The sequence below is a fragment of the Alligator mississippiensis genome, chromosome 14, assembly GCF_030867095.1.
Source record: "Alligator mississippiensis isolate rAllMis1 chromosome 14, rAllMis1, whole genome shotgun sequence".
In the NCBI taxonomy this organism is placed as follows: Eukaryota; Metazoa; Chordata; order Crocodylia; family Alligatoridae; genus Alligator; species Alligator mississippiensis.
Window position 1 is genome coordinate 39,136,777 of NC_081837.1, and position 20,246 is coordinate 39,157,022.

The following is a 20,246-nucleotide window of genomic DNA, read 5'->3' on the forward strand; positions in this document are numbered from 1 at the left end:
GAAACAAAAGCCATTTTGTTATTTCATCAGAGCCTACTACAGGGATTCTTGTATCTTTGAAGTGACTGGCCTAAGTTACTGCTGAGAACAGGTTGTTGGACAGGCTGCTGTTCTGATTAAGCACAGCAATCCCTTGTTTCGCTTCCCAGACTAGCGGGGGTTAGGAGATCAAGCTCTCAGGGCCAAAGAGAATGGAGCTCCTCTGTGCATCTGATTTGAATTAGGAAAAGCTATTCTGAAGTAAAACTGGTTTCTGTCCTTGCATGGAAAGAGACAGATTGCTGTGTTAGTGTGAAGGCAGAGCAGAGTGGCACCACAGAGACTTCAACCGAAGCTGAAGTATGCCATTGCCTATGAAAGCTTATGCCTCTCTGAACAGTGAGTCCAGTGGGACATAACCGGGAGCATCGCGGTTAATAGGTGAACAGAACCATCTGCCGCTGGCAGGTGGAGTCAGCGATCTTTCCACTACCAATCTCCATCTCTCGCACCCACTACACACACAAAGATGTTGGAGAATGGTCTACACTTGACAAGGAGCAATTTTTAAAAAGCAGAATAACCCTGAAGATGCACAAATGGAAAGGTTGACCAGTGTCTCGGGAAGAAGTCTGATGCTGTATTCAGGGAAACAGTCCATGGGAGAAGAGCTAAAAACAGGCTTGCGAGATTTAACTGGAAGGGTGAGGAGGAGATGCTCTGAGTAAGAAGCTATTCAGCTGTAGTATAAGCTCAGGTAGGCCAGTCGGTTCCGATGTTTCCTGAATTCTTTATCTGTAATGAACTAAAATTAAAAGAAATAAAATATTGAGATACATCAGCATTTTTAAAACGCTAGGTTATGAAATAGCACTGAAAGCAATAAGCAAATTTACAAAGCCTCAGCCCGAGTCCTTAGGGGACCTCTACCAGCTGAGCTACAAGGTTAACTATTAGTTGTAGTTAGCAGTGGTAGGTTGTTATCCTTTACATGGAAGAGTCAATAAAAGGCAAGGTGCACATATCATGCGTGCATGTTCCTCTGGGATTACCCTACCCTATGTTAACCTAGTGTACTTTCCCCAGGTATATTTTTCATTAGTTAGTCCATGCATATCTTAACGACAACTGCATTAGCAGTTCCTGCTTCCTTCCCTTGCTTCTAAGCTCTTGAGGGCTTGGATGTCTAGAATTTTTCCTCTTGTTTTTGCACGCAGCGTATGCGGCATGGTGTACAGTTTTTTAATATCATACAAGTACTCAGCAGGAAACAAGTCTACCTGCTCCATACAGATTTGGGAATTTCAAAATGGTCCCATTTCATTGTGGGATAAAACAGATTAAAAAAAAAAATTAGGATGGAGAGACACTAGAATAAACCAATAGCTTGGGAAGGCACTCATTTGGGGTGGGGGGGCTTGGGGTTAGGGCCTGTGCTGAGTCTCCCTCATTTTGACCAGAAACCCCATCCTGGACTTAAGAAACCTTCTGATGAAAGTCATTAAAAATGATATATTCTCACAAACGGTGTCACTAGCGTCAGCATTCCCTCATTGAGTTCCTGCGTACCGAGGTATGTATGCAAGCTACCGGGGAAAGGATAAGGAAGGCCGGCATTCATCTGACTAAGTATCCATATGATTTCCTCTGTCTGATAACCTGATCAACCACGTCTTTTATCTCAAGTGCAGAGAGTAGCTCCCGAATGCTGTACCTCCGTTCTCAAAGTCCTCTGCTCTGGCACTGGTACTAACGACCAGTCTGGGGAACCAAACTTCATGGGCCAAGTGATTTTCTTGTGCGGTTGCTTGTCTGCTTCATAAGTTCCTGGTCTGAAAGAAGATGGATGCAAAACACCTCTCATTTCAGCAGTCGAGTTTACACTTCGAAGAGAAGTGCCATGTGAATCCCTTGGCAGATTTGCATATAACCTGCTTTAGGAAATCTTGAGTAGCCATGAGGAAGTCCCTGGATACATCCCTCCTTTTATATATTTAACCCAATCTTTTAGGCAGGCTCAGTAAATCTCATTTCAATTTCATTTGGACATTGCAAATGCTTCAATAAAAGGGGATCCCTGCAGCAAATCCATAGTGGGAAGATGTTTGCAGATGATGATTTTAAAGTCACATGTGAAAACAATGGCCCACAAAAGAATGATGTGTGAAATGCATGAGAGAGGATCTGTTTGGTGCTATGAACATTTTCACTGTCTAAATAGAGTCTAAATAATCATATTTAAAAAATCAAACAGTTTCTTCAGAGATTGCAGATACAAACCTGACAAAGGCTTGCTTTGTCCATGGCAATATGTAAGCCTGTTAGTTTTAATTTTCATCCTTTTCTGTTGCACTGTGCTCCTGTTTCCAGAAGTGATTTTTTTTCAGTTCACCATAACCTTACTATTTGTTTTTTGTGTGAACATGGGTAGTTCGTAACTCTTCAGGGAGGGTGAATCATAAGACACAAGCCTGCCACATAGAACTGGTGCCCTCCATAATGCTCCATAGCATTAAAGTCTATCGAACAGGGAACATCTATTCCGATCCCAATCTGGACTGGAGTTTTACTGGCCTGTGCCAAAATGTGGAGTAGCTTAGTCCTGTGGTTGGACCAACACTTACATTTTATTTTATGAAAGAAAGAATTTGAGTCTGCTTCTCCTCTGCTTTGCACTTTGTGCATTTCATTTATACTGGGGAAAAAGAGGGAGCAAAATGCCAGAACTGAAGCACTTTGCATACATTTCAGTGATCAATTTAGGTTTAAAAAACTCCAGTAAGTGAAAAGCAAAGGGACATCAGACCCTTAACATTTAAACTCAGGTTTTTAGCAATCCATTGATTGGGCCTTTATGCTACATTCTCTGCTGAAGATTGATAAGGGTTTCACTTTGGCAGTTTTCTTTTCAGAGTAAGTCGGGTTGATTTATCCTTTCTTGGCGTTATTAGAACCTCACAAGGAGAGGTTCTACTGTACCTTCCAAGGGTGGTTTTCAAAGTTATAAAGGGCAGTGAGGAACCTGCACGCTCGCATGATTGTGCCGTTGAAAACGTCCCTGTTTAGGTCTATGCTGGGTTTTTTTTAACCTTGTTACTAATGGAATGAGAAACCGATTTACTGTACCCAGGGAAAAGTTCTTTATCCAGGATCTTCTTTGGGAATCGTGGTGTCTTGATAGAAAAGGGGGCATACGCAGGCTGAAACTTTCGGGGTTTGCTCCACGATGACTGGTATGCTCCAGGGTCGGGATGCTTGCTCTATTTAGAAGGGATCAAATGATTAAAAACAAACGAACAAGAACACCCTAAAATGTTACTGCAATAAAATTCTGTACTGTGATAAAAATTGGACAGACATACCTCTGGCTGTTACTGTGCAATTACAAGGCCCGTGTGTTTTAGCCAGCCCAAAGCACTGACAGCATAGCGTTGAAGGAAAATAGAGAAAGCACGACTTACCTTGGAATCTGGTGCGAAACGAAGGGATGTCCTTGCTCCTATCACATAACCCTTGTTGCTCTCAGGTTTACGAGTCAAGGAGTACACCATGGTGTTTTTCTGTGCACGAAAGGTAGATGCGTGCTCACTCAGTACCATTCAAGCCTAGTTGATATGCATTGGGATCTTGGGCCATTGGCTACTAAAGTAAAGCTAAAAGCTCAGTCCATTCCAGATACCATCCACGTTTGTATGTGACCATGCAAAGCTCTAGCCACGGTTAGTCTTTTTCATAAACGGAAGGCCTCTTTCTAATTCTCTTATTTGCAGGAGCAAGGATAGTCTTGCCACTTCAGCATCTGAGTGGCACGCTGGAGAGATCTGGGTTTAGTGCCTGGCTGTGGCACAGACTGACAGAGGGGAGGTGCAAGGTTTACCCTATTTCCAGTTTAAAATAAGAGGACACCTGTTGGGGGCAATGATATGCCTGTGCCCTACCACTCCCAAGTCACAGCCCCCCACTGCCAGCCCTGCTGCCCTTCACTCCCGACCCACAGTACCCCACCCCCAGATCATGCTGGTGCCTCGTACTCCCAACCTGCAGCCTCCCCCTTCCCTGCTGATACCCCTCACTCCAGCCCCACAACCCCCTGGCACTGCCTGTGCCCCGTGCTCCTCACCCACAGTCCCCCACCTCCCTGGTGCCCCTCACTCGTAAGCCATAGCCCCCCAGCCCTGCCAGTGCCCCTTAATCTTGACCCTCAGCCGCTTGACCCCCCCCAGCCCTGCTGTTGCCCCTCATTCCTTACCCACAGCCCCCTGCCCCACCCAGCTCTGCTGCCCCCAAAGACCACTCCTCCCCACACCTCCTTCCCCTGCTGGAGGGGCAGGCACCTCCCCTGCCTTCCCGCCCCTGGACACCTTAGGCACTCACTCCCCTTGCACACCCATCCCCCCACTCAGACACCCACACCCCCACAGTCCCCAGCCCTGGCCCTCCAATCCCCCCAACCCCCCACAGACTTACCTGCCTGCAGGTGTCAGGGTGGCACGGAGGTGCACATGATGCCCCTGCCTTCACTCCCCTCCCACCACTCACCCCAGCCCCAAGCAGCTCCCGGCTGGGGCAAGCCCACAAGTGCAGGGTGAAAAACTGATGCTGAGCAGAAGCAAAGCAACATCCTGGACACTTGATATTTTAAAAATCCATCCGGACAGATATGGGAGGACCCAAAAAGAGGCCATGTCGGGGAGAACTCAGACATATGATAACTGTAGAGGTGATGTCATTTCTTTGCATGCCTCAGTTTCCTTATCTGTAAAATGGGAAAAATAATCCTGCCTTTGGTTTTTCTTGAGTGAACTTTTCAGGAACAAATGAGAACTGTGCAAGCTTTGATGCCATTGTTTTTCATTAACACTTGCTCAGATTCATCTGGGAAGCCCATTAGGCATCTGCCTACATCGTAGTGCAGGTCTGAAGGGACTCTGGAAAATTGGATTTTGGCTCCTAGATCACTTTACAAATGATACTCTTGCCTGTTTGGACAGTGAGTCTTCCAGGCTGGGAAGTCCCTCACTAAGCAGAGGTACGGTGCCGAGACCCGGAGTCGACTCACCTCATCGCTTTTGTAACAGCCTGGCCCCCGCCAGGGCTCTCCTCTGATGGGCACCAGATGGTTCCCCAGCCTGTCTCGAGCATAGTGAAGGGGGAAAATGTTCCTGTCCTGACATGATCCAAAGGAGTTCCGCTTCTGCACGTCTACAGGGGACAGGAAGAGCGAGGACGTGCATTAGAGTAAGGCCGTGGGCACCCGCTGCAGCGCACAGGCAGCGATTTGTCCTTGGTGCTGGCATGGTAGCTCCCCTTCTTCCCCAGGGAGCAAACACCCCATAATCCCCCAGCTAAGGCAGGGCACACGTCCTGCTTCTGGCTATTCCTTTGGGGTTTGTATTTGGGGTTGGGCAGGCACCGCTTGCCTTGGCTGCCGCCTGGGGTTGCATGTGCATCCCTGCCCAGCCTGGGGGACCACCCAGCGCGGCCATGCCCAGCTCTGCAACACCCAGCTCCTACTCACCTGTCAGCTCCCACTCCCAGATCATGCTGCCAGCTGTGTGTATGCATGGTTGCCATGGATGTGTGGGGGCGTGGCTTTGATGTGATGTCATCCCGGAGCTTTCAAGAGGCGGTCACTGCAGCGATGCCACGAGCCCTGTGAAAGGAAGGCTTGGTGTAGGCAGTTGCTTGTAGGCAATGGCAATGGCTCCCCCAGGGCTTCCCCTTGAGCTCTTGCTTTTGCAGCTGCAGGGGCTGATCCTGCTATCCCCTGCACCTGGCACTGCGCAGTTCCTGCTGGTGTGGAGATACTAGCACACCCATGGGATGAGCTGCTTTGCCCCTTGATGCAGCTGACCCAACCTCTTGCACTGCCCCAAGCCATCAGGGGTCCTGATAGTCCTGTGTTTCATGTAGAGGGGCTCTGACTCATCTCCAGGGAACAGATTGTTGCACTGTGCTAGGGATGGGCATGGCTAGTGGGGGGCGTAAGTCTTGTGGGGGCCTGTTGTCTTCCCCTAATAACTCCTGCCTGCTCTAGCTCACACACACACACTCCACTCCCTAACAGTTTAATTAACCTCGCCTTGTCTGATCATCTCAAAGGGCCTTTCACTAGCCCAGGTGAGCAGACTGCTGAATTTGCAGCTCTGTTTGTTCACAAGTCCCCTTGCACCCACTGCTTATTCAGCCACTGCCTGCTGCTGAGAAAGGAGGCTTTGCAAGTGGGATGTAGATGAGACTGTTATAGCTTTGCTTGGACCTGTTTCAGGTGAGCCTCAGATGTACAATTGCACAGGGCTTAGTTGATGGGCAGGGGATAGTACAAGTCTGATCTTGAAAGGGGGGAAAAAATTCAGTGTCTAGGGAAAGGACAAAATCAGATGAGAAGAGTTTTCAGCCAGATGAGCCTTCAGCAAGAGCATCAGAGCTTTGAAGGGGGAAAGAAACTAAAAGAAATTACCCAAGTTAAAGTGAAAACTGTGCAGACAGCTTGCTTGCATGGAAAGAGAAAGTCTCAGACCAGCTCTGGTCACAATGTGCTATATTGCACTCATGACTAAGCTCTTTCCAAAGCATTTACCCTACAAACAGCCAAACATTGCAATTTATTAATGAATGTTGTACATATTCAGGGATGGATTTTAGCATGCTTTGTTTGCTGATCATTGAATCGCATGCTATAGCTGGATTTAAAGATAATCAACCAACAAAGATGTAGTACTAAAGATAGGAGAGATGAAACATCATGTGTCGGGGCACTAAAGGGAGGCAGTATGTGGTCTGGGAGACATTTCCTACCTTTACACAGGGTTGTTCAATTGGTGGGTGCATTGTTGGCAGGTTCTTTGAGTTTCTTCTAATGTAACAATTATTGTCCACTGATGTAGGCCAAGTGCTAGGTTAGCTGGACTAAACGGCTTGTTTTAGTATGGTAAATCTGCTGTTCAGGACATACTTCATTGCAGTGCAGAATAAGTGCCATGTAAGGCACAATTATATCCAGATTAATTTTGCAGAACAGAGCTGCGCCTACAGAAGTCTGGAACATGGCTGCACAGTTCCCATAGGAATAAGCTTGTGCACTGGCACAGTAATAAGCATGGATTAACTGGTAAAAAGAATCAGGCTGGCCATGGCTTCCCTGCAAAATGATCCAATTGAATCTCTCTCTTCGTGTTATACTGTCTGCTTCCCCTCTATAACACAGCCACCATATCACCAAAGAGACCTGAATGGAGAGCTGGTGGATTGATAGTGGTGGACCTCTCTATCCTTTCCTCGTAGTACAGTAGACACCCTTTTCTACCTCTCTAGCAAATACTCCTGAAACTGTGGAAAGTGGAGACCTAAGAGAGTAGTGTACAATATAAACACCAACTTTGCAGTGCACAGGTTCTCATACTGCAATGCTTATACATCAAACAGCCCTAATTAAAATGTATGTTTTAGTTTGAGTGATTTATTAATGGATTGATCTGTTGACTCCTACTAGAGAGAATGTATAGAGCAGATATCATCATTAGAGTGCGACGGTTGATACAAGGGAAACCAGAGATTATCCTGAACTCAATAACTTGGCTGATGATCTGCTTTATTCACAATTCTCCTTGAAGTCAAAGGGTAGTTGTGACTGACTTCAGTGACTGATGTAGTTAGCAATGTTAGTCTGAAGTCAGTTGACTTCAAGGACTGGCTACCATGGGATGAGGAATAGGCTATGGGTAAGGGCTGTAAGTGGGGTTTGCTGGTTCAAATTATAAATGGGATAGTGGGGGAATACACAGAACTTGATGCCAGTCACTGCCCCTGGAGCCCAAAGAAATCCCAGATGAGTTAACAAACCACAGTGTGCACAGTTATTGATTATGCAGATTATTTTATTTCATCCTTACTACTTGCTATAATCTCAATCGGATTAGAACAGTTAATTAGTTATTTCGCAATCCTGATCCACTCATGCCCAGGTGCAGCAGGAGCAGCTGGCATCAAAGACAAGACCGGCCTGGCAATGCTGGAGATAGGTTTGCCCATTCAAGCACTGGTAGAAGCTGTTCTGGTCACTTTGGTCTGGGTAAAGGCCATTAGCCCTGCCAGTGCAGAAGCCACTGCCACCAGAGCTCCCGCTGCCACTGCCGCTGCCACTTCCGCTGCTGGGGGCCTGAGTGACTGGAGGAAGGGGCTGAGCAGGGGCTGAGCAGCCTGAAATAAAAGCAGATAATGTTCAGGAGTCCTCGGTTCACTCTTTATTGTTCTTGGTTTGGGATGATCATAAAACCATAGGGAACCAGGACTGGAAGGGACCTCCATAGGTCATCTAGTCCAATCCCCTGCCTAAGGCAGGATCATCCCTATCCAAACCATCCTATACACCCTCTGCTTGTCTCTAAATACCCCCCGCTCCCACCCCTCGGCAACCACAGTACCAACTATTTGTGCACAGATTGAGATCCAAGTCCTGAATTTCAGCTCCTGATTTCATGCTCCTCAAAGTTGGGCTAAACTCAGATTCTGGTTCCTGGTCATCCAGTATAAAGAGGAACACACAGGCTATGGCATTCGGATGTAGATGCAGACTTATGTTCATGATCCAGACTCTTCCCAACATTTATCCGGAGAACAGATCTTTGTTCGGGTCAATCTCCAGTGGCTTTTACAGAGATTTTTTTTTACCAGCGATGCATCTGGACTCTCAAAGTCCTACACAACTACACCTGAGGCCAGATCACCAGCAGCCACTTCATTTCCAGTCCTAGGATCTCGTGTAATTCTAATAATGCCACTTCGCTGTGCTGCTCTCAAGGTGCATGACAATCCTTTACCAATGTGCCCTGCCCCTGACCTGTGACAATTCCTGTTTTCATAAACCTACATTTTCCACCTGGCTCTGCCAGAGCCCTAGATAGTCTCTTGTCTCTATCTTGTTACTCCTGACAGTGTGGCTATTATAGGTGCACTGCATCAGGTTGGAAACAACATTTATACACTTCTTCTCACTTTCTCTTTATCATCTAGGTCTTGGGAAATGTGGTGAATTTTCTAATACTCACCAGAGCTCTGCAGCCCCAGGCTGTTCTTCAGGGTGGTGATCAAGGGGTATTTGCCCTGGCCACAGAAACTGCCAGTAAAGTCATCCAGGTCGAGGGTCCAAACCATAGCGCCTCCAAAGTTGTTCTTCTTCAACCAATCAACCTGTTAGGTGCCAGGACAGAAGCCAACGTCAGTCTAGACAGTACTGTAAAATGAGCTGAAATATCTCTGGTTAGTTTGCTGTGAAGAGTCAAGACTTACCTTGATCTGAAAGCTCTTCTGGTTGTCATAGCCCAGCCACTCATTGCCGCTGTAAGCGTAGGGCACATCCTGAGGGGTGTCCCAAGCCTGGGTGGCTCCGTTCTTCAGGAAGGTGCAGATCTAAGAAAAGGAGAAGACGTGATGTTTTAAGAAATGCCTTGTAAAGTCCAGCACCTTCCAACCATTACAGTTGCTTTGATTTACTCAGCAGCTCTCATGTTAGAACCGTGGTCAATGCCTGTGTGATCTGGTGGAGCACACACCTCATAGTAAGCCAGGAAGCCGGTTTGCTTTGTGTACGGTCCAGCAGGCCCAGGTCCTGATGTCGGAGCACCAACGGCAGTGTTGGAGGGGTTGCTCAGGAGGTAGGTGTGTCCGTAGGCTGGGAATCCAACAACGAGCTTCTCAGCGGGCGCACCATTGCTCTTCCAGTAATTCATAGCAGACTCCTGGAAAACAACAGGTGAATCAAGGCCTCCCCAGAGATTTGTCAGCTGAAACATCAGTGCTCACCACTGTGCATTTCTCCAAGCTTTCTTCGTTGTAGACTTTACTGGTCTCTGTCCCCAAGGTCTCAAGATGCACTTACCACATTGTAGTAGATGTAGCTGCCTTGGTCAGCAGGTCCTCGGTAGAGAGGGCTGTTCTCTCCAGTGTATCCTTCCCAAGAGCCATGGAAGTCATATGTCATCACATGGAAGTAGTCAAGGTACCTGTGGGGGAGCAGTGTGAACGTCCATCCACAGTGCATTTTGAACCTCTGGCTCCTTGGGGTGATGCAGGTCATGTTCCCACTTCCTGCATGCATGGCTTCTTCACCATCTCTTTTGCATGACATTGGTGCCCCTCTTTGGGTCTTGTACATGCCAGTGATAGACTGAGATTGAAATCTGAGTCCTGAGGAATGCTTAAAGCCAGGTGGTAATGCATGGATCAAGTATCTAACCCTTCAGACGAAGCGCATAGACAAGACTGTAGACAACCCAATGATTTCCAGTGTCTGGATGGAGATCCTTGTGTTGGTGTCTCCCTTATAATTCATTTATTTTTTGAACTAGACTGTGCCTATCACACACCAAGCAGAATTCTGCCTCCTACTAGTCACAATGCTTATGAAAAAGAAAGAAGCCAAACTCAACGTCGACAGGAAGAGCACACACCAACTGCTGAAGCTTCCTTAGCCTGACGAAGGGTTTTTGAACCCGAAAGCTTGCTTAATAACTATTCTCCAACCATTTGGGTTGGTCTAATAAAAGATATCAAATTCACCCAAGGAACCTTGTCTGCCTATGTCCTTAGACCAACACGGCTACACCCCCTATAAAAACAGGTTGAATTCTGGCCTGCATACCTGTGGTAAGGTACTGCTATGCTTTGGGTTTGCTACTAGGGATGAGAAGTGGCCAGCTTTTCTAAAAGCACACCATGGGAAAGCACAGTACTCACTGGCCCAGCTCAGCAATCTGGTAGCCACCCTGAATGTTGGAAAGCCCTCCAGCAACAGCAGCAGTGATCAGGAGTCTTGGTTTGTTAACTTGCTTGGCTTCCTGCTCGAAGGCTTCCAGTATTTCCTAAGGAAAGGCAAGGAAACACTTAGCTGTTGGAAACCCCCAGACTGAGACTCCCGCACTCTGACTCAGACGACCTGGACTCCCTTCCCCTATCTCCAATTCACATTCTTGAGGACCTGCACAACCTTTCCAACCAAAAGAAAGCTGTCTGCATGCAGGGAGATGAGATGGAGTGGGGAGGAACTCAGGACATTTGACTGCCCACGGGAGGAAGGTTTTTATCCCTCCACTGAAGGAGGCTCTTCATTGAAGACTGTCCCAAAATTATGCTGGTCAATGCTTTCAGCTGTCTTAGGTTGAGCATCCCATATTTTGGCCCAGCCAGCATACATATTGGCTGGGGATATATATATTGTATCACAGTGAATTATGCTGCCCTGAACTTAAAGCAATACCTTTCCCGCTGGTACTCGCATGAAAAGGAGACGTCTCTTATCTGAAATCAGCAGATTTCTTTGACTCCAGATTATTTCTGATCTAGCCAGCAACGGGTTTCGTGCCTGCTGTGCATTATCTAGTTGGTCATTCCCGATGATTGTCCAGCTAGTAGCAATCCCTCAGCAAACATCTAGTTTCCTCAGTACCTTAATCAGCACGGTGAAGAGTTGCTTGTCCTGAGCTGGGCTGCCTCTGGCGCCAGGGTATTCCCAGTCAATGTCCAGCCCGTCAAAACCATACTGGCGCAGGAATTTGATAGCGGAGTTAATGAAGGTCTGGCGGTTGGCAGAACTGGCCACCATGGCTGTGAATCTAGGGCAGCAGGGGAGACGAGAGTCAGGGGAAGTGGCTGCTGGTTGTTTCCTGCAGTCGCAGCCATAGGAGGATGCAGCCAGGGGAAGGGGATGGTTTGGACTTACTTTGCTGTTCCAAAATTCCAGCCTCCGATGGACAGGAGAGTCTTCAGGTTGGAGTTCCTAGAAAGGAAGGATAAAGCACGGTGTGACATTTATATGATTGTATAGTTTGTTTGGATGTTACAAATTGAAAGGTTTTCTTTGGATAGGTTTTTTTTCTGGCAGGAAAAGCATTAAGGGCTGAATTGCAGAGGGGTTGAGTGTAGCCTGGATAATTGCACTATTTTCTTGGCATGGTCCTGAGACCTCCGGCTCTTTCTAGAGTTGGGGGGGGTGGAGTTGGAAGGAGGTGTATGCCACAGAACTGAAGGATGCACGTGCCCATGTGTGCCTGCGTGCGTGAGTGCCTGCCAGGCTGCTGGATCCAGGGGAGCCTGCCAGCGTGAAGCCCCAAGAGTGGAGACAGAGAGTCTGCCACATGGGGACTGCAGCAGAGAAGCCCAGAGCAGCGGGGCAGAGGTAACCTGCTGGGGGAAGCAAAGAAGCCGAGACCTCTGGGGAAGAGGAGGAGCTCACTGCAGAGATGGTGAGGACTGTTGCCTGCCACTGGAACTACCTGTGGGCTGTAAAGTAAGCCCTAGCCAGGGGTGAGAGTGAAAAGTGCTAGGCGATAGCATGTTTTATATCTTTATATTATATTCTGTCTTTCCCAGTTCCGTTTCTGTGTTTTCTCTAACTATTAAAGTGTGGGTTTATTTTATTCCTATATTTAGTGTCCTGTAACTGGGTATCTCACTTACATGGAGTTTGTACCTTCATGGCATTGGATGACTTGGGGTCCCATCACACATGGGTTTCAGAGTTAATAGATTCATAGATTGTAAGGCTGGAAGGGACCTCGGAAGATCATCGGGTCCAGCCCCCTGCACCAAGCAGGAAAGATAACTGGGGGGCAGGTGACCCCAGCAAGGTGACTGTCTAGTCTCCTCTTGAAGATGTATCAGCTTCTTTTGCATCTCATTGGATAGACCAACATAAATGACTACTCTTGTGCTGCCCTTAAAAACATGACTTACTACCCTCTTTAGACTCTTCCCTGGTTATGTTGGCATGAGGGACAAGGCAAGACTAGCTCACTTGAGTGCATGGTGGATCAGTACCGGTGCCCTGATGTACTCTCTTCTTTTCTGCCTCTCTCTCCAACCTCCTGATGGAGACAGCTCCCATGGTAGATAGTATTGCTATGTACAGGAGAGCTGTTTATTTTGTGACTTAATAACTTGTAAGAAGCAGGATATTGGATTCCCTTTTACTTTAGATACCTACTGGTTTTTCAGGCCATTGAAGGATTGGTAAAGGGTCACGTCGTTCCACTCGATGGTTGTGATCTCATTGTTGGTCATTCCAGCAAAGGCATAGAGCAGGTGAGTACACAGGCATGGGTCAATGTCCTTTGGGAGGTATTTCCCTGGGCCTTGTCTGTATTGGCCCCAGTTGGAGAAATAGCATGAAAGCACATAGGCAGAGCCTGCAGGGAAGAGCGGGAGGGAAGTTTGATGTGAAAATCCAAATAAAATAATAGCCTCCATCTCTTTAAAAACCTGGTGTGCATTCCCCTACCTTTACTCAAGAGGGAATAAATACCAGTTGGACCCAAGCACTTGATTTTCACGGTCCTGTTTTTTTGGACTCATGACCTGGGTTGCATGACAAATTCATTAAACTAATATGGACATGGTTTAGAGGAGCTGGTACTACCTGACCGGTGCAACATTTCTTTATGTTCCAAGAAATCCCCAATAGTTTAACATGGATGTTTCATCCATTATGGGCACATCTACATGTGCCCTAGGACACTGTTGTTATTGCACCATCATTTAGAAACCTTTTGGAAGTACTAAAAGATGGTGCAGGAACTGCCCGTACTGCACCGTGCCACCAGCGGACGGTGACTTTTAGCCACCTCATTGCTGTAACAATGCACTATACAGAGCGCATTGCTATGGCAAGATAGCTGCGGCATCACGGTTTTTGCCCGCAGACACTACGTTGCCATAGCGTGTTGTTACGGTGACGTAGCGTCACGTGTAGATGCACCTAGTGAGTTGGCGATCCAAGGAAATGTTTTATTTAATTTTTCTTCTACTTTTTTACTTTATTAAACATTTGACTTGAGACACCTATTGCATAAACTAAGACTCGTGCTTTACAATTTGTTCAGCTCTACCGCATGTCTGAGAGTCAGAAAATGCAGTCTATATTTTTTTCCAAATGGTAGATTACTTGTGTCGGTTCTGCAATACAATACAGAAATGACTGAAGCCATCAGAGATTTTTAAAAGCCCTTTCTAGTTTGTCGTGATACTCACTTCTTGGATTACTTTATCTTGAACTTCCTTAGGAGGAAAATATTCAGTACTCTAGTGCCTTATAAAAAGCATATGACTTGTCTGGGGTTTTAGTACCAATTTTGCATACCAGAAATACTTTACCTCTAAAAATAGCATGGAGTCAATTGAAAAATATTTGCCTTTAGAAAGGTCTGTCTGTCTATGCTTCTGTCTATGTAATCCTATTATAAGTTCTCTAAAAGAATGAACTAAAATATTATTATAAAATGAGATTTGTATGTGAATAGGAGCACATACCTATTTGTGCATTCAACAGGAACACCAAACCTTTAGAGAGAAAGAGAATAATTAGAATATTAAACCTGGAAACATGCAACTCTCTAGTGATGCCAACTCACACAATATCTCAGGCACGGTGGGATACCATGGTAGCGAGCGTATTGATTCTTTTTATGGGAAATGCAGCTTTTGTGTCATCATGTCCTGCTACTGTATTTTACAATTTAGCAATCGCTGGACACGCACTGAGACTGCTACTTTAATGATAATAGGATTCTTGGGGCCAATATCCCTGTCTTCAAAAACAATAATTCTTATTTTGTCTGGGTTTTTTTTAGATTTACCATAATCAAGGAAGTTTATATAAGGCTCCTCGCCCTCTAATAATAATATGCTAACCACTCCTTCTAAATGTCTGCCGATTAATGAATAAAAGACGTAGCAGGGGTGTTGGTTGTAGCCGTGTTGGTCTAAGGACCTAGGCAGGCAAGGTTCTTTGGGTAGATGTGATATCTTTCATTAGACCAACTAAATAGCTGGAAAAATGTTCTTTGCAAGTTTTCTAGCACAAACGCCCTTCTTCAGGCATTGGGAGACTCTGCTGCTGTTCTGAGTTCTCCAAGGTAGAAAAGAAGCTAGAGTAACTCTTTACATGCATACTTGCTGGGATCCTTTGACCCCAGCTGACTTCCTGCCCTTGGGGCAGGGGGCTGGACTCGATGATCTCCCGAGGTCCCTTCCAGCCCTAATGTCTGTGAAAACGAAAGCTAAGACATTTTGAAGAAGTTATACTAAGATTAGATGGTTTAAAGTAGTAGTAAAAAAAATGAAGTTCTGGGGCAGTAAAAAGGGTGTGTGAATTTGCATGCCATTTGGCATAGCGCCATCCTTGAAAAATAATAAAAAATCCAAGGATTTCAAAATGTAACGTTTTTCAAATTGTCTTTTCAAACTGATCTTCTACTTTGAAATCAAACAAGTTTTAAATCACAAACGCCTGAAAACAAAATGAAATATTTTGGTGAGATAAACCAAAAACAATTTTTTTATTTCAAGTCACCCCAAAATAATTTTTGTTTAGCTATTTTTGGCTTTGGCCTCTAAGCTAAAAAAAATCCATTTTCCACATAGCACTGCTCAGAAACCAGTATAAGAAAGTTGCAGAGCTGAACTTACCAGTGAGAAGGATCAGCTTCGCCATCTTTGCCCGTGTGCTGATCCAGTGCTGCCTCTTTCTGATTTTTATACCTTATGCTTCCCTTGCTTGCGTGTTTTTTTCCATATCACAAAGGACATGTGAAGATTGCAGTATTTGATGAAGATAAGCGTCATATAACACACTAAAAACTACATGCAGGTACAATGGACCTGCTTACAAACCCAGGTCAAAGAAAACAGTGTTATCAATCTTTCTATCTTAAGGTGTAGCTGGGCCGCAGGTAGAAATGGGTTGTAACGATAGTGTCATTTGGAAAGTTGGTTCTGCTGATAGGTTTAGTGTTATGTTATAGATTGCAGAGTAATGTATGTGTTTGCTATATAAACTGCTCATTGTGATGCTATGTGTACAGTGGTGGCAAATGCATTATGTAATGGGCTTCGACAAGGATTTGGTCACCTTTGTGAAGGGAGGTTGTTATGATTCGAGGAGGAAACCTGGATAGGAGTGTTACTGGCAGGACTTCGGCTAATCAGGTGGTAGAGAAATGAGTTGCCATAGCCATGTGCATATCCTGGAATTGGATGATGCTTTTCTAATGAAGCCTAGAACTAAGAAGGACTCGCGGGACAAGAGCAAACGGTCCTCCCACAGGATCATCAAACCTTGGAGGAGCCTGGGCTTGACTGTCACAAGACAACAGTAAAAAAGACCTTTTTAAGTTGATCTGAGATTTGCTTTCAGTAATCACAGCCATTAAATGTTATTCCAGCTCAGTGAAGGCCGTCGTGAAGAGTGAAGTGGCTTAGAGCATTTGAAGATCCAAGACTTGGGGTCTCTTCCTCTGCTCAGTTGGACTGCGCAAGGCCAGAATAACTTCAATGAAATCAAGGGAGCCACCTTCCTGCCAAACTGGTGGAAAGCCTAGATGAATGAGGCCCTTGCTATCCAGACCTAGGGTTTGTCTTTAGGCTAAATATGCTAGAAAGTCTTGTTTTGAAATAAATATGTTCCTGAGCCTGCTTTGGATGTGGCAGGGCAAAGTAGAAGTGAATGGTATGCCATTCTGCCGACACGGTTCAGTGTTATTTTTGAAAGCAAGCTACTAGCAATGAGAGGGGAGCATTCAGGGAAGGCACTAACGAGAAAGAAACATCATGATGATGCTACACATATTCTCCTTCCTCATCACACGTGTGCTGAATGTAGTGCTCTCTAGGTCCCTACACACTGCAGCCTGCTGCTAGACAGGATAAAGTCACCTCATAGCAGAAACTGCAGCACTCGATCCTTGGTCTTGCTGTTCCAAGCAGCCAGAGTGCATTTTTCATGTGAAACTGTCCCTGAAAAATGCTCATTTTGAATGACTGAACACCAGGTGAATCCAGGTAGAACTGGTCAGCTTGTTGTGTCTAAGAAAACCTGAAAAAATCCCCTGGAAATGTTTTTAATATTTCATGTTGATGCGTTTCACAATGGTGCGGATGTTTTATGTTGTAAGAATGTGGGTTTTTTTTAAATGAAAATGTGTCTAAGTGTGCTATAAATATGGTTAGAAAGTGTTGAAAATGAAAAGCTTAATTGGAGAGCGAATTTTGTTCTTCGGCTTTTTGTTTCAGTGGGAAAATTCCAGTTTTTCTTTTTGGTTGCCGTGAAGCATGGATTATTTGCAGAGCTCTAATTGGACATATTTACTTATATTTGTGAAAATGATGGTGGAAAAATATAGTCTGGAAACACTGAAGCTCTATGGCAAGAAACATTTTATAGTTTCTGTTAGAAGGAAAGGAAGAAGAATTACCACCAGGTAACCTAGACTATGTCCATGAGGCCCTGAGGAGCAAATACCAAGGTCATTTCAAAGTAGCTTGTATCTCATACCACTCGAGAGTAGATTAATATGACCTAGGTGATCCTCTGGAATTATTTTTATATAGTGGATGAGATATGGCAGAGCATTAAAGAAAGCAGAGCTCTCTGGAAAAAAATTTCCATCATGTTCCTCGGGTGATATGATAACAAAAGCAGTGCAAAGGACATTGGAAAAATCTCAGCCTTAATGACCTTAGTTGTTTCATAGAGGTACTTTCATGTTGTTGTTGAGAAGACTGCAGTGGAGGAGTCAAGGTAGCCAGTCTGCGTGCTATTGCTCCTGCTATAAAAAGGATTAGAAATGAGTAGGGTTGGCCCCCATAATGGGGTTCACTAGTGCAGAGCACCAATGAGCCAGTGGTTGAATTTCCAGATCCAAATGAAGATCTCTGCTGCCCCATCCAAGAAGGAGACACTAATATCACCTGTTTTGGAAATGACGCGACATAGGGAATTCCTGTCCAGTAGGGCTGTGCAAGATTTCACCACCAGTTTTGCTGTTTCAACCTGTTTTGAGGTTGAAACAGCAACATTGAAATGAAACAAGATATGGTCGAAACAGCCTCAAAACAAAACGAGGCAAGTCCAAATGTTTCCCCTTTTCACCCGTAGGTTATAATGGGGAAGGTCAAAAACAGTCTATGACTTTGTCATTTCTGGCCATATTTGGATAAAACTTGCAGAAATGGTAACCCCTTCTGAGGGCATAAAGCAGGCCAAGTTTCAAGAAGATCAGTAGAGGGGTTCAGGGGGAACTGGCAGGCTTTGTGGCCTGAGCAGGGGCCACCACCCCTGCAGTTTTCAGCCCGTTGCACCTTAACACGCACACTGTTAGCTGTGTCACGAGTTTTGCCTGTCACAGCTTGACGTGCAGTTCTCCCCAAGCCCCTGCACCTATCACCTTGAAACTTGGCAGGCTTTGTGGCCTCAGCAGGGGCCACCACCCCTGCAGTTTTGACCCTACTGTGGCTGAACACATACATGTGACAAAAGATTTGCTTCCAGGATTTTGGGGCGCAGTTTCTCTGAACTCATAGTTTCATAGTTTCATATATCTTCTTGAAACTTCTAACTCCCTTCATCTATCTTCTTGACACTTGGCGCACTTTATGCCCGCAGAAGGGGCTAACATTTCTGCAAGTTTTGTCCAAATCAGGCCAGAAACTACAAAGTTTTAACCTGTCTTGACCTTCCCCATTATATCCTATGGGCGAAACGTCGAAACAGGGTCGAAACGGCAAAATGTTTTGACGGAACGAAATGGAACAGCCATTTCAACTTGAAACACAAGTCAAAACGAAACACTTTCCTGTCAAAATGTCGAAACGCTGGTCGAAACAGAATGCTTCTGTTTTGCACAGCCTTACTGTCCAGCTGCTCATCTGCTGTCACCCCCAAGTCTTTTTCAGCATGCTGCTTCTTGGGGTAATCCCTCCCCCAGGACATCTGGCCTGCACTCTTTGTTTCTGGACACGTTACACTGGGAAACATACTGCTTGCTTGCCCAGCTCATCAAGCAGTCTACATCAGTGGTCTGTCTTGCTTGTTACTGCTCTCCAGTTTTTGTGTTGTCTACAAACTTTACCTATAAGAGTTTTATACTTTCTTCCAGGCCCTTGATTCAAATAGTAAGTAGCCGAACCCAGGGCCGGATTAACACTTTAGTGGGCCCTAGGCAAACTCGTGGGCCCCCAGGTGAAGATGAAATCTTTATATTACTTTTTTTTTCCACTCAATAATTATAATATGTAAAATATGCACAACTTTGTCACTTAGGGCCCTGGGCATGTACCCTGTTTGCCTATGCATTAATTCAGCCCTGGATGAACCAATTACTGTGGGACCCCGCTACAGACTTAGCCACTCCATGATGATTTCTCTTGCTGAGACTAAGTGGCTTTAAATCCAATTGATGCATGATGGAGTGATTTTCTATCATTCCAGTTTCTTAATCAAAATGTCACATGGTACCAATATTACTGCTTTACACAGATCTTAAAGGTTTAGCATCAACAGTATAAACTTACCAACTAAACTTGTTATCTCATTAAAAAAACACTTGAAATTGAGCTCTGGACCTGAATTTTGTGGGTCCTGTCTCTGTTGGTTTGTAAGCTCTTCAAGGCAAGAGCTAAGAGCATGTTCCTCAGCCGAATCCTTCAAGTGGAATGAATCTGTGTATCTCCACTGAAGTCAACGGGGTTATGACCACTCATACTTAGCTAAGGCTGTACCACATGGTGGTCTATAAGTAATAAAGCAAAATCAGCTGGTGACTTGCCCGGGTTCATTTGTTCCCCCATCAATTAACTCTCCCAATACCAACATCTTCCAGCTGGTAGAGAGATGAGTTGCCATAGCCATGTGCATATACTGAGATTGGATGATGCTTTTCTAATGAAGCCTAGAGCGAAGAGGAACTCCTAGGACAAGAGCCAAATGGTCCCCCCACAGGATTATCAAACCTTGGGGGAGCCTGGGCCTGACTGTCACAAGACACCATTAAAAAGAAATACCCTTTTCAAATTGATCTGAGATTTGCTTTCAGTTTTCAAGACCACCTGCAACCTTAGCTCTGGTAGGAAACCCATGTAATGCAAAATCAAAGACAGGGTTTCCCCTGGAGTTCTTTGGAGCAAGAAAACTGAGTTTAGTTTCTCTGGGCTCCACTGTCACATGTATCAGTGTTGTTCGTATCAAGACTGTGATGTCTTGCCATATTACAGCATACCAGCAGGAGAACACGGTGATTTATTGCCAGCTGGGTTAGGAGGATAGCCTGAGTCTTAAGAGACCCAGGTTCTGTCCCCTGCTGTACTGTGGATTGCTATGAAATATCAGACATGTCACTTAGGGCCAGAAAGTCCCAGGTATGACTTAGGTACAGTTTAGTTGCTTAAGTCACAAAATGACCTCTGTTGGCCCTGAAAAGTTTCCCAGACACTAGAACTTC

The 20,246-nt window shown here is 45.4% G+C and overlaps 2 protein-coding genes across 2 annotated transcripts; both read right to left on the minus strand.

Moving 5' to 3' along the window:
• Positions 1–524: 524 nt before the first annotated feature.
• On the minus strand, positions 525–5,659 carry CIMAP3 (ciliary microtubule associated protein 3). Its single transcript, XM_006278761.4, has 6 exons — positions 5,498–5,659; positions 5,039–5,181; positions 3,441–3,539; positions 3,106–3,239; positions 1,694–1,811; positions 525–784 (listed from the first exon to the last, which is right to left on the minus strand). The coding sequence occupies exons 1-6, from the start codon at positions 5,586–5,588 to the stop codon at positions 716–718; spliced, it is 654 nt and encodes a 217-aa protein (XP_006278823.2). The 5' UTR covers positions 5,589–5,659; the 3' UTR covers positions 525–715.
• Positions 5,660–7,872: 2,213 nt separating this feature from the next.
• Positions 7,873–15,463, minus strand: CHIA (chitinase acidic). The gene is made up of 11 exons (XM_006278760.3): positions 15,439–15,463; positions 14,281–14,310; positions 12,959–13,160; positions 11,696–11,752; positions 11,423–11,588; positions 10,714–10,838; positions 9,857–9,980; positions 9,531–9,716; positions 9,268–9,387; positions 9,027–9,168; positions 7,873–8,178 (listed from the first exon to the last, which is right to left on the minus strand). Exons 1-11 carry the CDS (start codon positions 15,461–15,463, stop codon positions 7,934–7,936), a joined length of 1,422 nt encoding a protein of 473 aa, XP_006278822.1. The 3' UTR covers positions 7,873–7,933.
• Between the last annotated feature and the right edge of the window lie 4,783 nt (positions 15,464–20,246).

Excerpts from the sequence above, each read along its gene's own strand:
- CHIA (XM_006278760.3), bottom strand. The coding sequence starts at position 15,463 with ATGGCGAAGCTGATCCTTCTCACTG. Across the intron at positions 11,589-11,695 it reads TGGAATTTTGGAACAGCAAA|ATTCACAGCCATGGTGGCCA; the intron begins GTAAGTCCAAAC and ends CTGCTGCCCTAG. Across the intron at positions 8,179-9,026 it reads CCTGGGGCTGCAGAGCTCTG|GCTGCTCAGCCCCTGCTCAG; the intron begins GTGAGTATTAGA and ends CTTTTATTTCAG.
- CIMAP3 (XM_006278761.4), bottom strand. The coding sequence starts at position 5,588 with ATGACATCACATCAAAGCCACGCCCCCACACATCCATGGCAACCATGC. Across the intron at positions 5,182-5,497 it reads CTGGGAGTGGGAGCTGACAG|ACGTGCAGAAGCGGAACTCC; the intron begins GTGAGTAGGAGC and ends TGTCCCCTGTAG. Across the intron at positions 3,540-5,038 it reads GCTGTTACAAAAGCGATGAG|AAAAACACCATGGTGTACTC; the intron begins GTGAGTCGACTC and ends TTTCGTGCACAG.